At 40.6% G+C, this 17454-nt stretch overlaps 1 protein-coding gene across 1 annotated transcript in view; it reads left to right on the top strand.

Annotated features, from left to right (window-relative positions):
• Positions 1 to 7265: 7265 nt before the first annotated feature.
• Positions 7266 to 17454, top strand: part of ATP6V0D2 (ATPase H+ transporting V0 subunit d2) — a 53544-nt gene continuing 43355 nt past the window's right edge. The window contains exon 1 of the mRNA XM_062189516.1: positions 7266 to 7395. Coding sequence (XP_062045500.1) covers positions 7266 to 7395 — 130 coding nt within the window. The remainder of the gene's footprint in view (positions 7396 to 17454) is intronic.

Genomic DNA, 17454 nt, shown 5'->3' with positions numbered 1-17454 from the left:
CCAAGTCCTTGGCCCCCTGCACCCATATGGGAGACCTGGAAAAAGCTCCTGACTCCTGCCTTCGGATCAGCACAGCTCTGGCCACTACCACCATCTGGGAATGCATCTTCCAGAAGATGGAAGACTTCTCTTTCTCTCTCTTTGCCTCTGCCTCTCTGTAACTCTGTCTTTCAAATTAATAAATAAATATTTTTAAAAAGGAGATGTGTAAGCCAATTTTAGTGTCTCCTCATTCAAAAAGCTAATAAACATTATGAAGCAATTAAGAAAGATTGAGCATTTGCTGGAATGTAAATATACTAATTGTGTTTTTGCTGTAAAAATGTCTTTATCTTTGAGATCCTTACTGAAATATGAGTAAAATAATACATGTTGGATTTATTTGAAAGTAATTCAGAGTAGCGATGGGGTGAATAAGTTTATAGATCATGGATTGGCAAATTATAGCCCAGAGAGCAAAGCTTGCCCATCAAATGTTTTTGCCAATAAAGTTTCATTGAAGCACAGTCATGTTCATTCATTTGTGAGTGGTCTATGAATGTTTCCCTACCACAATAATGGAGTTGAATAGTTTTGACAAAGACGGTATGACTCACAAAGCCTAAAATATTTACTATCTGATCCTACAGAGAAAGTTTCTGGGTCCCTGGTCTAGCTGAACCAAGATCGGTCATAAGTGGGTAATAATTATTACTTTTAATTATTGAGAAGGTGTTCTTCAATTCTTTTTTAATATTTACTTAGTTATTTTCATTTATTTGGAAGGGAGAAAGAGAGAGAGAGAGAGAGAGAGAGAGAGAGAGAGAGTTCTTCCATCTAATGGTTCAACTCTGTAAATGCCAGCAATAACCAGGGCTGGGTCAGGCCAAAGCCAAGAGCCAAGAACTCCATCCAGGTCTCCCATGTAGGTGACAGAGACTCAAATACTTGAGCCATCATCTGTTTCCTCCCAAGGTTTGCCTTGCAGGAGTGGGATTGGAAGCAGAAGTCGGATACAAATCAGGCACTCAGATAGATATCTCAAGTAACAGATATCCCAAGGCAGACATCTAAGCAGCAGCTTAACTTACTGTGCCACAATGCCTCCACCAAGAGTGTAATTATTGAAGATAGGTGATCCATACACCTAGGTTAATTATAGCAGGATTTCCTTTTGTATATGCTTGAATGCAAAGTTCAAATGTTTTTTGTTTTTTTAAAGTACTAGTAACTTTAGGAAAAGGCTTTGGCTTGGCCTTTGACTTTGTCACTATGGATGACATCTTGGGTCTACTCGATGGCACCTCCTACACAACACTCTGCCTCTAAAAACCCTCCCGGGGGCTATGTGAGGGTAGTTAGTGCTGCCATCCTGACAAGCAGATCAGGGTCCAGCGGCTTGCCTTCACACGTCTCAGACATCCAGAGGACCATTCTCAGGTGGCAGCTTTGACCTCCTTGGCTTCCTCCCTGTACATTGGAGAACATAATCCATCTGGAAGGAAACATTTTATGCCAGAATAACAGACATCATATCTCACCCAAGGAATATCTTCATTCTTTGGGAGGATAAATGGATCCTCTAATGTTGTGAAACTAATGACTCTTGGGGACTCTTATACTTGACAGAAAGTCACAATAAATCCTGCATGTCTTATACAGATATGCACACATTTACCATGGTATGTGTATGTATACCACCTTACTATTCAGATACACCTACCAAATGTAGTGTTTCCTAGAGGTACGTGGAATTAAATGTTCTTTGAGAACAATTTTAAGTTGTTTTAGAAGCCTGACGGTATGCAGGAAATAGCCATTGAATATCTGCTTCCCACAAGGCATGCTACTGAACACCTGAAGGAGAGAAAAGTGGACTAGGTGCTGTGCTTAGCCTTAAGGAGCTCAATCTAGTCTTAAGTGATTGGGATGACCATGGTTTGTAGTAAGAGGAGGAAGAGGATGAGCACTGCAGTAGATTCATTTTATGAAGTATTTAGTGCTCATGCTCCCATGTGCTGATCATTTTTAGGATTATCTCATTCAACCCTTACAACATTTGCTGTAAGTATCGTTGTTCCCTTTTTATGCATAGAAACAGTGATGCTCAGAGGACATGAGTTAAACCCATGCATGCCTGTCATACTCCCACTCCCAGTCGCCTACACATCATTGCTAGTTTAGACACTGAACTTAAATTTCTTATCTTGTTTCTACTGTAAGGACTCCTTTACAATGAAGCTCCAGATCTTGTCACTCTTAGGTTTCCTCTCATCGTTCATGAGCTCGATCTCATTTTTGACAAATTCCTCTCACACAAATGAGTCATTCTTGCTTCTGCCAAGTTAGAAAGATAGTATGAAGGGCAGGAGAAAGGTTGCCTGCTCATCCATCAACTTCATATTAGCACAGACAATAGATCTGTCATTTCAAGAAAACATCAGAATGTGTCTCTACATACAAGAGATCTCCAAAAAGGTCATGGAGAATGCATAATATGAAAAAACAACACATGAATTTCAGAATTATATGTACCAAAATAAGTTTTACCTTTTAATTCAATTTTTCCACAAACTTACCAAAAGATTGTTTATTTTCTTCCTAATCTGAGAGAAAGAGAGACAGAAACAAAGATAGGGAAAGATACAGAGCTTCCTACTGCTGGTTCACTCTAACAACAACAGCCGGGAACTCAATCCGTGTCTCCCACATGGGTGGCAAAGATGCAATTACTTGAGCCATCACCTGTTGCCTCCCAGGATCTGCACTGGTAGGAAGCTGGAATCAGGAACCAGAGCCAGGAATCAAACACAGGCACTCCAAGGTGGGCTGTAGGTATCTTATCCAGCATCTTAACTACTAAACTGAAATGCATGTCCAATTTTGCCATAAACTTTTGGAAGTACCATCCTATAGTATAAAATATGGTAGGGAATTTGAAATATGCTACATTATGAGCATTTTTATAGTTTATATATTTTCTTATAAAATAATTAATATAAGTATTAAGGAATTATGGGGCCAATGCTGCAGCACAGCAGGTTAAAATCCTGGCTTGCAGCACCAGCATCCCATATGGGCACCATTTCGAGTCCTGGCTGCTCCACTTCTGATCCGCTCCCTGATAATGTGCCTGGGAAAACAGCAGAAGATGGCCCAAGTCCATGGACCTCTGCACCTACACAGAAGACCTGGAAGAAACTCTGGCTCCTAGCTTCAGATTGGCTCAGCTCTAGCTATTACAGCCATTTGGGGAGTGAACCAGCAGATAGAAGACTTGTCTTTCTCTTTGCCTCTCTCTGTAACTCTGTTTTTCAAATAAATTAAAAAAAAAATTTTTTTTGACAGGCAGAGTGGATAGTGAGAGAGAGAGAGACAGAGAGAAAGGTCTTCCTTTGCCGTTGGTTCACCCTCCAATGGCCGATGCGGCCGGCACATCGTGCTGATCCGAAGCCAGGAGCCAGGCGCTTCTCCCGGTCTCCCATGCGGGTGCAGGGCCCAAGGACTTGGGCCATCCTCCACTGCACTCCCGGGCCATAGCAGAGAGCTGGCCTGGAAGAGGGGCAACCGGGACAGAATCCGGTGCCCCAACCGGGACTAGAACCCGGTGTGCCAGCGCCGCAAGGCGGAGGATTAGCCTGTTAAGCCACGGCGCCGGCATAAATAAAATTTTAAAAGAGAAAATTATTAAATGTCAGATATTATGACATTCTGGCTATGATTTTTGAAAGGGTTCTTGTCTTTCAGAGACACACATTGAATATGGATATTATTATATGATATGATGTCTGATATAGGTATCAAAATAATCCATTGTGTGAGAGAGTTTAGATTAAACAAGTTTAATCTAAAATATATCATTTTTGAAAGTGGGTTATGAGCACATGGGCACTACTTTCCTTACTTTTGTATATGACAGAAACTTCCCATTATATAAAGGCTTGACAAGAAAAGCAAGTTTAAAGGAAAGCAAGAGCTGCTATTAGTTTCTGGAATAGATAAGTAATTGTGAAATATGGTGAACTAAAAACATGTTTTGCACACAGAAAACATATTCAGTTTTCTTTTACCTGCAAGACTGTTTCTAGGCCAATTTGTGAAGATCTTACAATATACATTCTTACCAACTGGATAGCTAAAAGGAAGGCTATCCATGTTTATTACAAATCTTACTGAGAGGCCGGCACCGCGGCTCAACAGGCTAATCCTCCACCTGTGGCACCGGCACCCCAGGTTCTAGTCCCTGTGGGGGAACCGGATTCTGTCCCAGTTGCCCCTCTTCCAGTCCAGCTCTCTGCTGTGGCCAGGGAGTGCAGTGGAAGATGGCCCAAGTGCTTGGGCCCTGCACCCGAGTGGGAGACCAGGAGGAAGCACCTGTCTCCTGGCTTTGGATCAGTGCGGCACGCCTGGCACAGCGCGCCGGCCTCAGCAGCCATTGGAGGGTGAACCAATGGTAAAGGAAGACCTTTCTCTCTGTCTCTCTCTCTTTCTCACTGTCCATTCTGCCTGTCAAAAAAAAATCTTACTGAGAAAAAGGATATGCATCACCTGACTTACAAAAACAATAACATAATGCCCTTTATTAAAAATTACATATAGTCCTTTGATTGATTGTTGTTGTTGTCCAGTTCTTACATGTGTAGTCAATCTATGGTTGCAACTCATGAACAAGTGTATCTCCAACATAAATGTTGGTGGATAATTTTATTTACATTGATTGTCACACAAAATACTGATTTGCAGCAAATAAGGAGACTACAGGAATAATTTCAAACCTGTGACTCCATGAGCAGGGGAAATGATGAATCTGTTCCAATTTAGGAGAAAATGAGTATTTAGGAGGGATGTTCTCCTCACATGCAGAGGTGGGTGCAAGTTCAAACACACACAGTTTAGAAACATGCTCCAACACAGGTTGTATGGTATGGCAATAAGTCTTAAGTTCCTCTTGGGGTGGAGATTCTAGCCTTAAAATGGAGCAAAGGGTGACCTTTGGATACTTATTGAGCCACGTGCACTTCTCTTGCAGGAGAACCTGGACCAGTCCAGGGAGGCTGGTGATTGCATCTCTGCCTGGAATATAACCAAAATCCTGAAAGACAACTTCAGAGAGCATCAAAGGTTTTAGAGTTTTGAACTAGAAATGAATCACAATAAAGATTTCTGAACTGCTCAGGGCACTAGTTGGAGACAGTACTAAAGACACTGAAGACATGTTCAGAATTTTAGTTCATAATTTTAAATACTGGAAGAATATTTCTTCATATTTTGCAATCATAATGTTTGGTTATAGACACCACATAATTTTTAAAGATTTTATTTGTTTATTTGAGAGGTAGAGTAACAGACAGAGAGAGGGAGAGACAGAGGAAGGTCTTCCGTTTGCTGGTTCACTCCCCAAATGGCTGCAATGGCTGGAGCTGAGCCAATCCAAAGCCAGGAGCCAGGAGCTTCTTCCAGGTCTCCCATGTGGGTGCAGGGGCCCAAGGACTTGAGCCATCTTCCACTGATTTCTCAGGCCATAATCAGAGAGCTGGATCAGAAGAGGAGCAGCCAGGACATGAACTGGTGCCAATTTGGGGTGCCAGCACTGTAGGTGGAGGCTTAGCCTACTACTCCACAGTGTCAGCCCCAACCACATAAGTTTTAAATTTAATTTCTTTATTAACATTTTCTCTACCACTTTTTAAACATTGGATAATCAACCAAATAATAAATCGAGCCCTAAAGTGTAGCATTTACATATTTCACAGTGCAAACTTCCCATAATTGTTGGCTGCAAGCTATCATCATACTATGATTAAACCCAGAGATGCAAAATAGCACATCATGATATTGATTACCACACAGACACAACAAACATAGTAACCTCAAGTGCATAAATTTAGTAAAACATAGAGTAATTAGGAGAACATACATTTCTTTTTATAATTTATTGGTTTGAACTATGTAATATTGCTGATATACAGTCATCTTTAGAGCTGCAAAAGTGATCAATAAGTCACATGATTCAACATAAAATCAGGATATTTGAGCATGGTGGAGTTGTAGGGGAAGGGATAGATAATGATGACATAATAATAAGAGCCTCTACTATTCATTGATCACTTTCAAAGCCTGGGCACTGTGGAAAGTTACATTTGATTCTCTCTGATTTTCGATAACTAAAGCAGAATTCTTCACAATTGATTCACTCTTATTTAGCTTCTCCCAAACAGTTTGGAAATACTAACACAGAGACCAGAGATTTTCTGGCACCTTAACTCCAGTTGAGGACTTGACACAAATATGAAACTGTATATATGCAAATATTACTCAGGATTATTTCCGTTTTTTTAAAAAATTCAATCATTTAGAAGGCAGAGAGACAGAGAGAAAGGGAGAGACGCAAATCTTCTACCTGCTGGTTCACTTTCCAAACAGCTGCAAAAGCCAGGTCTGGGTCAGGCCAAAGCCCGGAACCATGAACTCCATCCTGGCAACTCCTTTTTGGAACATTAAACTCAACAATCACGCTGTGGTTTCATTAAATATTTACTACATTACAGCCATTCCTTATCTGTCACCAAAATAATAATAATACGCATCTCAGACTCATCATAAGATTCAAACTGGAAGCAGAAAATGAAGAGTGCTTTGTCAATAGTCAGATTTTGCAAAGCAGTACAATGCATCTGCTTCTCAAATTGCTGGAATCTGCCCCTACACTAAGTGGAAGCAGCTACCAACCTTTGGCAGTTTTAAAACAACAGTAATCATTTGTTGTACAAACACGTTCTATGGTGGAATTGATCTTTCAAATTACCTGCTCCTTTCTCATCTATATAGTACATTAAATTATCTTTTAATTAAAATCCTAAAATCGCAAGAAATGCAGAACAGATATGATCTATAATTGAAAGCTCAGCTGAGGGTAGGGATGTTTACAAAACATTCAAGTGTTTGAAATCTCCCAAAGGCAACCCTGGGAGAGCCAGTGCTGTGGGAGCCTAAGAGGTGAACCTGTTTCCACGCTCGCACTCCTCCTGGCAGTGGTCTGCACCTGCCCTGGGTTTTTCTCGATCCACTGGCTGACTCACTGTTGCTGTGAAAACAGGGCCAACCACACTGTGTTGAAAGCCGCTGAAACCGGAGGAAACTAGTCACAAAAACCCTGACCGTCAGCTGAGAGATTGCTCCGGTCACCTGATAACTACTAGCACTTTTCCCAGACTAGTTCAAGTCTTCAGGGGCTACACAGGACTCCAGAGCTACTTCAGCCTAAATCAGCCACCATCTCGTTCCTCATGCTTGAGGGTGCGGAGCTGTACTTCAACGTGGACCATGGCTACCTGGAGGGCCTGGTTCGAGGCTGCAAAGCCAGCCTCCTCACCCAGCAGGACTACCTCAACCTGGTCCAATGCGAGACTCTAGAACGTAAGTATAGCCCTTCTCTCCCTTACGAAGAAAGCAAGCCAGTGATACCACTTTCTGGAAGCAAAAAAAAAAAAAGGTCTATTATCCCACGGCCTAGGAGTCCCTAGTAGGTATCTGTTCTGGAGTCCAGATATCTGGTGTCCATGAGCTTGGATGAGGAAAAAATAAAAATAAAAAACTCTAGTTTCAATATCCTCCAAGTGAAAAATAACATTTCCTTTAATTGCAAATATAAGCTACATATCACTGTGCTTAGTATAGAAGTACCTGTAATTTTGGCATCAACAGAAATTCAATATTTTTATCTCTTTAATGTCCTTGTGGATACCTTGAAATGCCATTTAAGTTTTCTCTACTTTGAAGTTAGAGTAGATGTTATATTCATCCTTTAATCTTGATTTTTGATGTCTTAATAAAGAAGTTTAATATTTATTAAACACATTTAAAGCTCTCTACAAACTGCATTTTAAAAACTTTGACTTCTTTTGTAATCCTTTTTATCTTTCTTTCACTTGTTTACAAACATTTAAAGAAAGGCTTCATCAAACTGCCAAGGTATGTATAGGAAAAAATAAAAGAAGATTGAACCTTCTCCAGAGAATTTCATTCTTGATTTTTATATTTTTTTTAAAATAGTTTTTCACTATTTACTATTTGAGTGTTGCCTTTAACGGAAGTTTAAGTGAAAAAAAAAAAAAATCCAGAAACAGGGACTGTGGTAGAACCAGCCTTGGACTTACCAGTCCTTGCTTTGCCCTCTGCCATGTCCAAGCAGGTGACCCAAGATTCCAAACCTCTGTGCCTCAGAATCCTCATCCGTGAAATGTGATGGTGATGTCTGATTTACTGAATTGTTTGGAGAAGTAAATGAGATAAGCACCCAGCAAACAGAAATTGCCTTTAAATCACAATTTTTTCAAAACTTTACCAAAGATTCAACATCTGAACTGGTATTTTTATTTTTTTAAAGATTTATTTTTCATAGAGTGACATATAAATATATTAATAATCAACTGCTTTAAAACTTCCAGATTATTCTAGAAAAGAGCAAGAAAGTACTGAGAAAAACTTCTAGGAAGAGTATTCAAAGGCAAACACAAACTTGAAAACCTTTTGAAGGTGACTTTGCAGGCTGACGTCTCTTGTTTATGTTCTGACCAGTTAAAGCCTGTGCAGCTAAAGCTTGTTAGTATTGGAAACAGCTAGACTCTTTCACATGGTGACTAACTCTGTTGGCCACAAATAATTACAATGTAATCCTAAATTCTACCCTAATTTAGCACATGAAATTAGGAGTTGGGTGGCTGAAGGATGTTAATCATGTCTGGAAAATCAGCATAAAATGAGGCAGAATGAAACTAAAGAACTCGGGGCAGAATAAGTGTTTCTGTCAGAAGCTTTATGAATGGATTCTATTAGTTGTCTCTCCAGCTTTAAAGTGAGCTAAGAAATGCAAAATTTAAATGCAAACAGTACCTAAAATATGTTCATTACACTGAGAACATGGTTTTGCCCTGTCACAAAAGAATTCAGAGAGAAACTAGGAAGCTATATCCAAAATTCTATAAAGACTTCTAGAAAATCAAAAAGATAAAACTCAAGAATTGATCAAGAAACTATTTCTCCCAATATTTTCTGCCAAAGGACCTTTGGACCAAACAATCGGGTTGAGGGAGAAGAAGAGACAAGAGAAGTAAAGAATGAGGCTAACAGATCTATCATCTAAATAGGGCCTGAATTTGGCACCTTCATTTTCAGGTGGGAAGAGAAGGAAAGCTTTGAAACCCTTTCAAAGACCTCAACAATGAGCTTCTTAGGAAAATTCAGATAAGGGCATATACAGAATTTCCCACACAATATCAATGGATCATGGGTCACCCAAAGCCAGCCCTGCACCCTAGTTAAGAAATCTTGCCATGTACACCATTGCTTTATGGTTATTTTACCCTATGGCTTTTCTCTTCTCAAAAACGCTTTTTTTTTTTTTTTTAACAACTATGTCTGAAGTTGTATGCCAAACGACTGTCTGGTAAGTTCCAGAAATATCAAGTGTAAATCATCAAATCAGATCTGGTTTATCATGGCTGCTGAGCAAATACATCAAAGTAAGGAATTCGTGTCCTTGCTTAACAACAGTGAGGGCACAGAGGCTTAAAATGGCTGTCTCCAACCTTATAGACTGTAGGCATTGGAGACTAGAGAGAACTGTGGTTCTTATTCTGCCAAAATGCCATTGCCTCCTAATATGAATTGAAAATACATGACTAGACCTGTGTTAAGTTGATATGCATTCGATTCTGACACAGAAAATAGTCAGGGCTGCCCTACCTGATTATTGTTTTATAGAAGTTGTGAAATGAATAACCTGAGAAAAGCAATGCAACTATTGCATCTGTGACTTCACTGAGAGAGACCCAGCTACCTTCTGAACTGGATTCAGGGTTGAGAAGAAATCAAGGCATTCTTGTATTACAAGCTAAGGACATAAGAATTTCTGTTTACTTTTGCACAAAATATACACTATGCAAATTACAGATTTAAAAAGAGTAGGTAAAATGTCCACGTGTTGAAAAAAAACAAACCTGGCAAAAATTGAATTTCCTTGTAGTCTTTTAAAATCCTCTACACTTCAACAGTGTTGTGCCACTAACAAATTGTTTTGGAACCACTTACAGGGAACACATACATTTTCAGGTAAATTTAGAGAAGAGAAAATAACGATTGTCCAGAAAAGCTTTGAAAACTCCTAGTATTGCTAATTGCCCTGACTAATGTACACAATCAGGCAAGTGTTATCAGAAATACTCATCTGTTCCTAGACATGCCCCTGACCAACAGGGACCTGAACCCATGGCTGAGACAGACTCACAGAGCCACCGAGAGTCAGCCTTTCCTGGGTACAAAGTGGGGAAGCTAGTTCGTATTGCCTTTGTCATGGGTATTGCTTAGAGACTGGAGAGGATCTCCATATGGACATTTTAAGGTCTTTTTTTTTTTTTAGATTTTTTTTTTTTCATTTGAAAGGCAGAGTTACAGAGAAAGGGGGATGAGGAGAGAGAGATTGAGTGAAAGAGGGGTGGGGGAGAGAATCTTCCATCCACTGGTTCACTTCCTCAAATGGCTGGAACGGCCTGGGCTTGGAAGGGCAGACCCAAAGTCAAGAGCCAGGAACTCCAGCTGGATCTTCCAAATGGGTGGCACGGCCCAAACACTTGAGCCATCTTCCACAGCTTTCCCAGATGCATTATCAGGGAGCTGGCTAGGAAGTGGAACAGTAGGACACAAAGCAGCACTCCTGTGGGATGTTGGCATTGCAGGTGGTGGCTTTGTCCACTGTGCCATGATGCCGGTGGCCGAAACTTTAAGGTCTTTAAAAGGTACTTTGAGCCAACATGACAACTTTAAAGAAGCACAAGACGTTGTTTAAAAAAATTTCCACCCTTCTGTTTTCATCAGTATTTTTAAAAGTTACAAATAAGACAATTGTATAAGTATTCTTTCCTCTCTATAAAAGACAAGATGGTAAAATTGGTACATAAAGTTTAATAACAAGGGGTCTTTTCTAAAACATGGTGAGAATGACCGCTGGCTCTGAGGGCTGGGAGAGTACTCTGGATGGAGCCTTTACTTTGTTCTCCTGGCCACAGTCTGTATTTTATTTTTCCCTTTTCCTTTTCTTTCTTTTTTGAGAGAGATTGAGGGGAGCCTGTTATATCTCACTAACAATTATATCCCTTTTAAGGGATGTGACCTTCAATTCTTCTCTAACTATGCATTCAGAAGGGAATTAGTTCAAGAACTATATGTTAAGCACTTTCTAGCTAAAGCCAAGGAAGTAAAGATGAGGAAAATATAGTCCCTGCCCTAAAAAGGCCCCTCCTCTGGAGGATAAAAATATTAGAAAAACAAGAAACGCTTAAGGAGGGTAATTGGGCAGCATTTCCCAAAATTCCAAAAACTGGAAACAAATTAAGTGTCTCTGTGTAGGAAACTGGTTAAATAAGTTATGAGATATCCTCATAATGAAATATTCTGCAGCTATTAGAAAAAAACTTGCATGTGGAAGCAGATTAAGAAGATATGGCAAGTTCATCAAAATATGTTAAGTAAAAAAAGGAGAAGAACCTTGTGTAGCATGATACTCTTTAACCAAGGGGGGATAAGTTGAAAATACACTTTCTATAAGATTCCCTAGATATGAAGAAAATCTAAAAGGATCCAAAGGAATGGAAAGCAGGCATCACCTGGGCTAGGAATGAGTAGCAGGGGTGAGAGGTGCTGAGAGACTAGTGGACCTCTCATTATTTATTTGTACATATACTATGACCTATTTTTACATTTAAAATTAACATACTGGAGGGTGACTTATTTCACAGAGTTCCCTGTGCTCCCTTACACATTATTTATACTCTTAATTATGACTTTTTTCTTCCTAATATTAAAAATTCATATCCAACATTTTCCATCTTGTATTAAAAATGCACATCCAGCACTGTCACTTTCTTGTTCAAAAATACATCAATGACTTTCATCAGGCGAGGAAAACACTGCTCTTAGCTTAAAAGGCTCAGGAGGTCTGGCTCACTGATGTGTACCATTCAAGCATTTCTTCAGAACCTTCTGCATTTTCTAAAGCTATTCCATCAATCACAAATTCCATTAACCACCCAGTTTGCGTGGAATACACTTACCCCTTTTAAGTCCCCATTCAAGTCAGCTCCTCTCTAAGCCATTTGCTACTGTATCTCTCCCCAGTAAAATGGACCTGACAAGTCTCCACTGCATGCTCTACTGTAACGTGGAAGAGACCTCATTCCGGGATGTTTTGCATAGATATGTCACCCTGTGCCAAGACTTTTGCTTCACTTGTCTTTCCAGCTCCACAGACTATCACGGTTAGGGGACTAACTTGTGAATTTTTGAGGAAATGAGTCATCTCCTAAACTTTAAGCTTCTTAAGGGCAGAAACTACACCTCAGACTTTCCTCCCTCCTGCCTCCCAGAGCCGATCAATGTTACAGGCAAAGAATCTGAAAGCACACATTAGAAATGGGCTCAAGCTGGCGCTGCGGCTCAATAGGCTAATCCTCTGCCTTGCGGCGCCGGCACACCAGGTTCTAGTCCCGGTTGGGGCGACGGATTCTGTCCCAGTTGCCCCTCTTCCAGTCCAGCTCTCAGCTGTGGCCCGGGAAGGCAGTGGAGGATGGCCCAAGTGCTTGGGTCCTGCACCCCATGGGAGACCAGGAGAAGCACCTGGCTCCTGCCTTCAGATCAGCGCAGTGCTCATCAGCTGCGGCGGCCATTGGAGGCTGAACCAACAGCAAAGGAAGACCTTTCTCTCTGTCTCTCTCTCTCTCACTGTCCACTCTGCCTGTCAAAAAAAAAAATTAAAAAAAAAAAAAAAAAGAAATGGGTTCAAGTGCTCAGCCTTGAGTATGGACCTTTCTTATCTGATATGTAGATGAAGTCTCCTTAGCTTAACTCTCACTTCACTAGGACGGTCATACATACCTGCAGATGTTTTGTAAACTGTCCCAGGCACTCCTGGACTATGCCAGTGAAATTCAGTGTATATACAACAGGCATTAGTTTTCCTTCTTCTGCTAGATTTGGGAATTCCTGAAATAGTTTGTTCCGTGTCTTGGTTTTGGTTGGTGGTGTTCGGTATATGACTGTTGAGCTGAGTCCATTCCCCTTTAGAGAGCGTGTTTTGGAAATACTCATTCTGATGAGTAAGAATCAAAATGAGTAGTTTCTGCTCTGGTAACATTCACTGATACACTCTGTGGCCACAGGAGTGGCCACTGGTATATTGGTCCTCAGTTTTAATTGCAAATTAAATAAAATTTTTGAGGCTCATCTATGTGAAAAAAATTCCATTCAGTGCTGTGGGGAATAAGAAAAACAATAAGACACTGTGTACAACCTAAACTGCTATTGAGTTTAGAGCATATCATAAAAAAGTAAAATTGGAAATACAAAATTGGTTTAAACCCATACATAAAGGTGAACCAAATGTCGAACATTAATAGGTTGGGAAAAGACCAATGAGATGGGATTTGGTGGAAGAAGAGTTAGATGACAAGACATTCTAGGCAGGCAGAGAAAACTCATGAATTACAGGTAGGAAAATATAAAATATTTAGGTGGACGACAAGCCAGTTTGGCTGCAACACTGGAATACCTGGAGATAAGGCTGGAATTTAGGCTCGGAAAAATGTTGAAGTGCCTCTGTCTGATTATGGAGTTTCGAGATATTCAAACTAACATTGAAGGAGGACCAGAGTGACAATGGAACCTTCAGTGGAATACTTGTGAGCACGGAAAACATGTACAAGTGGTTTCTCTGAGCCTCAGTTTTTTCATCTACGAAATGGGGGTGATTGTTAAGGGTAAGAGACAATGTATACAGAAACCATTCTCTCACTGATAAAACACGCCACAAATTCTATGAACATTGGGTATTTTAAGATTTATTTTTTATTTGAAAGTTAGAGTGACAGAGAGAGAGGGAGAGACAGAGAGAGAGATATCTTCCACCAACTGGTCAACTCCCCCTGATGGCTGCAATGGTCAAGGCTGGGCTAGGCAGAAGCCAGGAGCCAGGGGCTTCATCTGGATCTCCCATGTGAATGCAGGGGCCCAGACACGGGAGCCATCTTGTGCTGCTTTTCCCAGGCCATGAGCAGGAAGTTGGATTGGAAGTGGGGCAGCCAGGACTTGAACTGGCCCCCATATGGGATGCTGATGTCACAGGCAGCAATTTTACCTGCTACCCCACAAAGCCAGCTCCTGTGAACATTGCTTTTAATCTGCCTAAATCTTCTAGCTGCTTGTAGGAGGATCATTACAAGATCAAAACAACAAAACAATTCTTAGGAAACATTAAAATAGAGGCAGGCAGAGCTTGAAGAGAAATGAGCCAGGAAAAAAATTTTTTAAAAAAATCACTATAATATTCCATATGCAAATGGCCATCCTAAACCACAGGAGCAAGGGGCCAAAGTCAGCAGAAATGCAGATGTGGTAAAAGAAGCACCCCAGTGGCCTCTGAAGTTTTGACAACATAAGAACAGCAGTTAATTATCAAAGAGGAAGGAAACGATGCCTGATTTTTTTAAAAATATTTATTTACGTGCTTGAAAGTCATAGTTACAAAAAGAAAGAAGGAGAGGCAGAGAGAGAGAAAGAAAGAGAGAGAGAGGTCTTCCATCTGCTGGTTCACTTCCCAGTTGGCTGTAATGGCCAGAACTGTGCTGATCCGAAGCCAGGAGCCAGGAGATTCTTCCAGGTCTCCGCCATGGGTGCAGGGGCCCAAGGACTTGGACCATCTTCTACTGCTTTCCCAGGCCATAGCAGAGAGCTGGGTCAGAAGTGGAGCAGCCAGGACTCCAATCGGTGTCCATATGGGATGCCAGCACTGCAGGCAGCGACTTTACCCACTATGCCCCGATGTCTGATTTCATAGACACCGATAAACATGAAAAAATTATAAGATCTGATGATATATTTTAATATATTTGTTGAGAAAATACTGGCTTAGCAAATAAAAGCCAAAGTCCTTAGCCACTGAATGAAATGATTTTGAGTGTGGCTGAATACATGTGAGAGGAGAAAATTAACACTTTGTAGTGGCTTCTGGAGCTGGCTCTTTACCTACCTGCACCATCTTTTTTAATCCCTGCAATGACCTGAAAGTATGGGCCCTGTATCCCTGTAGATGAGGAAACTGAGTTCCTGAAGGTCAGATAACTTCCCTAAATTCAGCTCCAACACAGCTCTCTGTCTTGACTTACTCACTAGCCAAGTGATCTCAGTTCCTTTAACGCTGGGACTGCAACCCACAGACGTGAGTTTTCCATCATGACCTGAGGCACAAGCCTGCGGGCACACTCTACTCACACACTCCGTGTTGGACTCTGACCTTTGTCAAAATGGACCAACCGATTTCTTTTATTCTATTGCCCTTCAGGATCTATTACATTGATTTAGTTGGTCGTGATCCCACAGTTTAGAAAACATTTAATTTCTTCATTGTAATAACAAAGGCTTTTTTTAAAAATCACAGTCTGTCTTATCTCAGAGCAAACACTTCAGATCCAAGTGCCCCTTGGATCTCTATGGTGATAGGGAAAGGAGCTGCCTTGATTTTTGTCTCTCCGCCCACTGCAGTAGACAGGATTCCTGCGGGGACTGAAATACTGCAGTCATTGACTTTCAGGATCGCATTGGCAGCTAAAAGGTTTGAAAATTATTTAACTTAAAAGAAACATATGTCATCTGAGCAAAATACCATTTGTGTCACTTCTGTTGGCAAATATTCCTTGTTGCTGAGAATGCAAACTGTCAAATCACAGAAAAATCTGAGCTGCCAGAATAAAAGCCATGGCAAAAAAATAAAAAAGCATAATTGTTTTAAGCTAATTAAATAGGTAATTGAGCAAATAAATTCAGCAGTCAGATAAAGAGCATCTCTGAGGCAAAATGTACTCCAGACGCCGAGAAAGACTGTCTGTATCCTGAATTTCAGCCAGTCAACAACCGCGTTCTTTGCGGAGTTGCTCTTCCCCAGCCACTAGAACAGTCAATCCTTAGCCCAAAGTGACTCTTTGTTATTCTCAGATTAAAGATGTCATACCAAGCATTCCTTGTTGTCTACACCCTGCTCATTTATTTGGCTTCAATTCTTCTTAAATTTTATTTATTTTCACTTTAATTGAAAGTCAGAAAGAGAGAAAAGGAGATCTTCCATGTGGTGGTCCACTCCCCAAATGCCTTCCCAGAGCCAGGACTGGACCAGGCTAGGACTAGGCGAAAGCCAGAGACATGGACCTGAATCCAGGTGTTCCAGCTGGGACCCGAGAGCTTGAGTCATCAACTGCTGCCTCCCAGGGTGCTCACTGGCAGGAAGTTGGATCAGAAGCAGACTAGCCAGGACACAAACGAGTGATGACTTAAATGGGCAAAGCACTCTTGTCTGGGCTTTAATTCTTACTTCTCCTTTTTCTATTGCTTTTTAAAAAATTGACAAATAAAAATTGTATATATTCATCATGTACAGCATGATGTTTTGATTGTGTTTACCTGGTGGAATATTTAATTAACATATGCTTTGCCTCACATACTTAATTTTTATGGTGAAAACACTTAAAATCGACTCTCTCGGTGACATTCAAAATACAATTCTTGATATTTTCTGTAGACACTGTGTTGTACAATAGCTCTCTAGAGATTATTCCATCTACCTAACCAAAATGTTCTATTCTTTGGCCAAAATCTCCCAAACATCTATTATCCTAGGCCCTGGTAACTACCATCCTATTTTCCATTTCTTTGAGTTCAACTTTAAAAAATTTAACATCCAAGTGCAGTATTTATCTCTCCTTGCCTGACTTATTTCACTTAATATTGTGTCCTCCATGGTCATCCCTGTTGTTGCAAGTGACAGGATTTCCTTCTCTTTTTAAAGTTTTATATTTTCATCTTATCTGAAATGAGAAATGAGAGCAATTTTCCACCCTCTGATTTATTCTCCAATGGCCCCAAATAGCCAGGATTGTGTCAGGCCAAAGGCAGGAGCTCAGAGCTCCATCTGGGTCTCCCAGTTGGATGGTAAGGACCCAGATACTTTAACCATCATCTGTTCCCTACCTGGGGCCATATCTTCTTTGCCCAGTCATTTGCTGGTGTACACTTGGGTAATTCCCTATTCTGGCTGTTGTATGTGATGCCGCAATGCACGTGGGTGTGCAGGTGTCTCTTTGACATACTGATTTCATTTCCTTTGGATTTATCCACAGCACTGGGATTGCTGAATCATATGACAGCTCTATTTTTAATTTCATTCTGTTTCACTTAATGCTTCAGTACTGCTGAACTTCTTTGAGCTTCTTGCTCATAACACAATACTCACGGAATGCTTTTCTTCCACTCTTACGTAGCACTTTAAGGCCCATCTCTGGCCTAACTTATATCTGGAAACCTGCCTGGGCTTCTCATTCCCATTCTTGTGGATCTTGGTCTTGTTTTCTGGTTTTTCAAAATACAAAATCTTTATCA

Source organism: Lepus europaeus, chromosome 4, assembly GCF_033115175.1.
Source record: "Lepus europaeus isolate LE1 chromosome 4, mLepTim1.pri, whole genome shotgun sequence".
In the NCBI taxonomy this organism is placed as follows: Eukaryota; Metazoa; Chordata; class Mammalia; order Lagomorpha; family Leporidae; genus Lepus; species Lepus europaeus.
The sequence above is the reverse complement of the archived record's forward strand: the minus strand, read 5'-3'. Positions and strand labels throughout refer to the sequence as shown.